Source organism: Chelonoidis abingdonii, unplaced genomic scaffold (genome assembly GCF_003597395.2).
Source record: "Chelonoidis abingdonii isolate Lonesome George unplaced genomic scaffold, CheloAbing_2.0 scaffold1217, whole genome shotgun sequence".
Taxonomy (NCBI): Eukaryota; Metazoa; Chordata; order Testudines; family Testudinidae; genus Chelonoidis; species Chelonoidis abingdonii.
In genome coordinates, this window is record NW_027425478.1 from 1 (window position 1) to 5,006 (window position 5,006).

Sequence of the window (5,006 nt, forward strand, 5' to 3'; positions counted from 1 at the left end):
GGCGCTGCGCTCGGCCGGCTCCCGCCCAGCCCAGCCGGGCTCCCCTGGCACGGGGCCCTCTGCACAGCGCCCGGCTCGCCCCATGGGGCACCGCACGGAAAGGCTCCGTAGCCGCCTCCTTCGGGGGTGCCGGGCTGCTGCGACCCAGCAGGCTGCAGCTGGGGGCGGGATCCGCTCTGCTGTAGCTTCCCTGGGCCGGGCTCTGTGGCTCGCTAGGAAATCGCCTCCAGCACCGGGAGCCTCTCTTGAGCGGGGAAACACGAGCAAGGTCAGCTCCGCCTTGCCAGCGTGTGTCCCTTTAATAAGGGGGGGAGAGTGCTAGGCTGGCAGCAGCCCGATCGGAGATGCTGTTATAATGGCAGAACAGCCCTGTCGCCAGAACAGCTGAATTCACCCGCTGGGCTGCACCAGCGGCAATCGCCCTTTTCTTCCGGCGTAGGCTGCGCGGCCGCTAGGAGGGGTTACCGGGGGAGCTGTGCTGGTGGGGAGCTTCTCTCACACACGATTGCTAGTGCTGCTTCTCAGAGGGGAACATGGAGCCCCCGGCCCGCAGAGGTCTTCCAGAGGCTGCATCAGGTCTCCTAGAGGTTTCCCTAGCTTTACAACAGGCTACATAAAAAGCACCAGCAAAGTCAGTACAAACTAAAATTTCATACAGACGATGACTTGTTCCTACTGCTCTGTGTACTATACATGGAAATGTACCTACAATATTTATATTCCAATTGGTTTATTTTATAATTATATAGTAAAGATGAGAAAGTCAGCAGCTGTTCAGTAACAGGGTGGCTGTGACACTTTTGTATTCTTATATCTGAGTTTGTAAGCACATTGTTTTAAAGTGAGATGTAACTTGGGGTGTGCGAGACCAATCCTGAAAGGGGGACAGTTTGGAAAGGTTGAGAGCCACTGTTCTAGTGCAGACTAGGCTCAAGAATCCTAATGATTCTTACTAACTGGAGAGAACAGATTTCATAAGGAGCTGGGTTGTATTGCTGGGAAAGATTAATTGCTCGTTTAACAGCCTTCTTTATCTTCTAAGGAAACGGAATAGATTAGATGTTCTTTCGTGGTACAAAGCTACATTTCAGATGAGAGAAAACTAGACTGTGCACTGAGACAATCATGGCCCCACAAACACACATTCAAAGGGCTTGTCTACATTTGAAAGTTAATTCAGATTAAGGTAGAGTGTGGATTTAAAGCATAATAGCTATTCTGGATTAACGCCATGTGTAGACAAGCCCTTAATCCCAGCAGCAGCCTATTTTCAAAGGGAAATGGTGAGATTTTCAGTGGCTCTGTCTGTGCAGAACAGGAATCAAGCTGAGGTGGATGTTGGCAACCAAATGAATGAACTGTCTCATTAGTGGTGACTCCACACACAGCCTCTGTAGCAGCACAAAAGGACCTGAAGAAGGAACATTTCTCCTTAACTTCAGCCTCCCCAGCTCCACTGATGTACCTAGTAGTTACAAACAAAGGCCCTTATCCTGCAAGTTCCTTGGCTGGGATGCCCCCTTGCACCTCTGGAGTGTAACTTGTAGAGTCAGCTTCTGCAACCTGCTCTTTGCTTTGCTCCTCCACATTCCAGCTCTTCTGCTGTTGAAAAAACCTCCTGCAGGGTTCTGTAAATCCAGATCTGGATCCACCCACTCTCATTAGGGATTAAAAGGAAGCCACCAGGGCCGACAAAGGCTATCATTTGAGGGCTCATTTCCCTGAACTAAAAGAGAAGAGACAATGGGCAGTAAGTATGCAGCATGTTGCAGGGGGAAATAAAGCCACTGCCCTTTAGAAAAAAATGAAGGTTAACATTTTCCACTACAGGTGCCTAGTTAGGGGTGAGATTTCCAACAGCACCCCAGGGTGTTGAGAGCACAAACCCCATGACAAGCCACTGGGACTTTGTGCTCCAAGCTTGCTTAAATGATTCTGGAAATCCTCCCTCCCCCCCCCCCCAAAAAAAGTACCTTGGGGATCTAAGTAATTGACCTGATGTGAAAGGTAAGAGTTCAATGGGAGGTTCATTACCATCAAAGGGAGCAGAGGCCTGGTTAAGCACTTTCAGATACCATCCCTTCATTAGGTGCCTGACTTGGGACATCCCAATGGGAAAATTGGCCTCAGTTCATTTTTCTAAGGTTTAAACCCAGAGCAGGCATGTAAGAATCTAGCTCTGTACGATCAACACCTCCTGAGCCTGGCCCACCCAAAGTATACTGCATACCATGCTGAAAAACCCAACACTCTTCTGTTCGAAAGAAGGTGGAGAGGGAAACAGGGTCTCAGACACATTCTCTGGTTCTGATTGGCCAGCATGATGAGAAACAGGCTGCCCAACACATGCCTGTGCTGTCAAAAAGTGGAGGGAAAAAAAGCAGGCCCCAAGAGGCGCTCTCTCAGCCTTCCTGACTGTACAGGTAAGAATGTGAACAGGCCACCCAAGGCCTCACTTCGATTATCCATAGCTCCTTTGTGTGTCTCCAGCAGTGGGTGCTGTTACCTAATACAAAGAGAGGGGCACCCTTTGGGAGCTGAACAGCTGTGATGAGGATGAAGGCAAAGTCTTACTGGCCCGGGCAAGCAAAATACTGCTGGAAATCAACATAGGAAAACAGGAAAACATTTGCTATGACTTTCTTGCATTTTTTATCTGCAAACACAGCTGCACCAAGTGACTGTGCCTCACCACAAACTGGTGGACATTCTCCACTCTTCTACCTCTGCCAGAGTGGCCTTCCCAGCTGAGAGGTGCTCCTGGATCCTGCCAGAATTATATGGCAGACCCCTGTGTCCGTCCCGCTGACATGCAATCGAGCAGACAAAAAGTGTTACGTACTGGTGAAGGGCACGGAATTTCTATTCTCCCACCTGCCTCCCAATTCCATCACTGTGGATCCAGTTAATTCTAGGAGCTGCCAGTTCCAGTTTAAATCCACCCTATATGGCCAAAACGGGAAAGGGTTGGATCTATTTGGCAGAGAGGCATTTTCATCAGCCACTCTTCAGTGCCAGGTGGCTAATTACCAGGCTTTGTTGGCCAAATATGACTACCAGAATTATGTGAAACTAGGTTCTTTTATTCATCAGCTCCTGGACTCCCACGAAGGCCAATTTATGGCCATAATTAACAAGGGCCAGCAGGTGGCAAAAACGTCTCTGCAGACCACATTAGATGCAGCATACATGGCTGCATGTTCAAGTTCCGCATCCATGATTATGAGAAGGGCCTCATGACTGCAGTTGTCTGCTTCCCTAAAAAGGTCCAACCCACAGTGGGGGGTGGCCTTCCCTTTGAGGGAATGAAGTTGTTCACTGAAAAGACAGATGTTCCTTTCACACATTGAAGGATTCTTGCGTGACCTAGGGATACGTGCTGGCCCACAAGAGAAAATACAGCCCTCAGCTGCTGTTTAAGTCCCGGTCATCGCAGTACGTGCCTCAGTGCTCATCACAGGGATCCTATGAGCCACAGAGAAAGAAATCAAGGTTCCCCAAGCAAAAGCAATCGGGACCACAGCTGTCCTCATCTGACCCCTTAACCTCCAAGTGGCAGTTTTGACAGGTTGGTCGAGACAAACACTCCTCACCACCTTACGCTGGGAAACCCCACTCCTCCTTTTGGACACTGCCTTGCCCCATTCCACAGCATCTGGGAATGGGTAACCTCTGACAAGTGGGTGCTGGAGATCATCCAGAATAGATATGCCATCTACTTCTCCTCCCTTCCCCATCCTGCTTCAGGGACCCTTCTCATGAGAGTTCACTACGTCAAGCGGTAAACCATCTCCTCAGAGTAGGAGCTATTGAACCTGTGCCTGTGCACCTCAAAAGCAAAGCTTCTACTCTTGCTACATCTTGATACCAAAATAACCACATCTGAGGTCATGAACCCTGCATACATGTTGAAGCACAGTTTTTCACAAGTTGATTGTGTGGGAGTGGTACACCAACAGCTGCATTTGCTTTTTGGCTATGTCATTTTGACTTTTGCAAAGAAGTCTGTGGCAGATTTAACTAACCCAATGGGAAGGGATAGTCAATTATTTTTTGACATGGTCCAAATTTTTGGTCAAGGCACAGTCAGCCCTAGAGTAACACACATTCCAAAACAAAGGTTATGACCACTGACTTTCTAAAGAAGAGAGCTTATAAAGGAAACTACTAAATATCACCTATACATTTTTAATACAAAACAAGTGACATGAGCAGGTTATGTTTGCATTTCATGACATTTTAACATGAACAACAAGGTGTGAAATGCCCCTTAGCTGAATGACACAACATAACTATATATTTTGGGAAAACACAGGGCCAATATTATGTAATAATTTAATAAAGTACAAAAGCTTCTTCTCACACCTCAGACTTATACGGCCAAAGAGAATGACTAGAAAGTTGCCAAACCCTAAGCAGCAAAGCTCGATTAACGCTTCGGTTGAGGGTTAATACTTCAGCGGCGGGACAGTGCTCCTCTGACTGCCATGGGAGGTGCAAGTCCCCAGTGCCCCGGGTCTTCAGTTTACCCTGCAGGCTCGGATCATGAGGAGCTGGAGCAGGATGAAGATGGGGGACATGATGAGTCCGTACCAGAGCTCCCTGGTCTGCTCCACGAGTTTCTGACACAAAAGCATCTCAAAGACGAACTTGAGGCTCAGGATGGTGAGGATCCAGAAGAGGCGCAGGACGGCCAGGCGCTTCTCCCCGTCCTGGAACAGCCGCACGGAGACGATGGTGGTGAAGTAGGTGCTCAGCCCGTCGGCGGCGAAGAAGGGGATGAAAACTTTCCACCAGGACAGCTCCGCGCCGCCGCCGTCCACCTTCAGCACGAGCAGGACGGAGAAGAGCAGCAGGGCCAGGAGGTGCAGGAAGATCTCGAAGGTGGCGAAGCCGAGCCACTGGACCAGCTCCCGCAGCGAGAACAGCATCGCGCCGGGGCGGGGCCGCCGGCTCAGCGCAGAGCCCGCCCGGCCCAGGGACAAGGCGGCCGAGGGCCCCAGGCA

General features: G+C 49.8%; 1 protein-coding gene across 1 annotated transcript; it reads right to left on the bottom strand.

Annotated features, from left to right (window-relative positions):
• Positions 1-4,174: 4,174 nt before the first annotated feature.
• On the bottom strand, positions 4,175-4,997 carry LOC116836960 (transmembrane protein 203). Its single transcript, XM_032800995.2, has one exon. It carries the CDS (start codon positions 4,929-4,931, stop codon positions 4,521-4,523), a length of 411 nt encoding a protein of 136 aa, XP_032656886.1. The 5' UTR covers positions 4,932-4,997; the 3' UTR covers positions 4,175-4,520.
• Positions 4,998-5,006: the final 9 nt, after the last annotated feature.

Excerpts from the sequence above, each read along its gene's own strand:
- LOC116836960 (XM_032800995.2), bottom strand. The coding sequence starts at position 4,931 with ATGCTGTTCTCGCTGCGGGAGCTGGTCCAGTGGCTCGGCTTCGCCACC.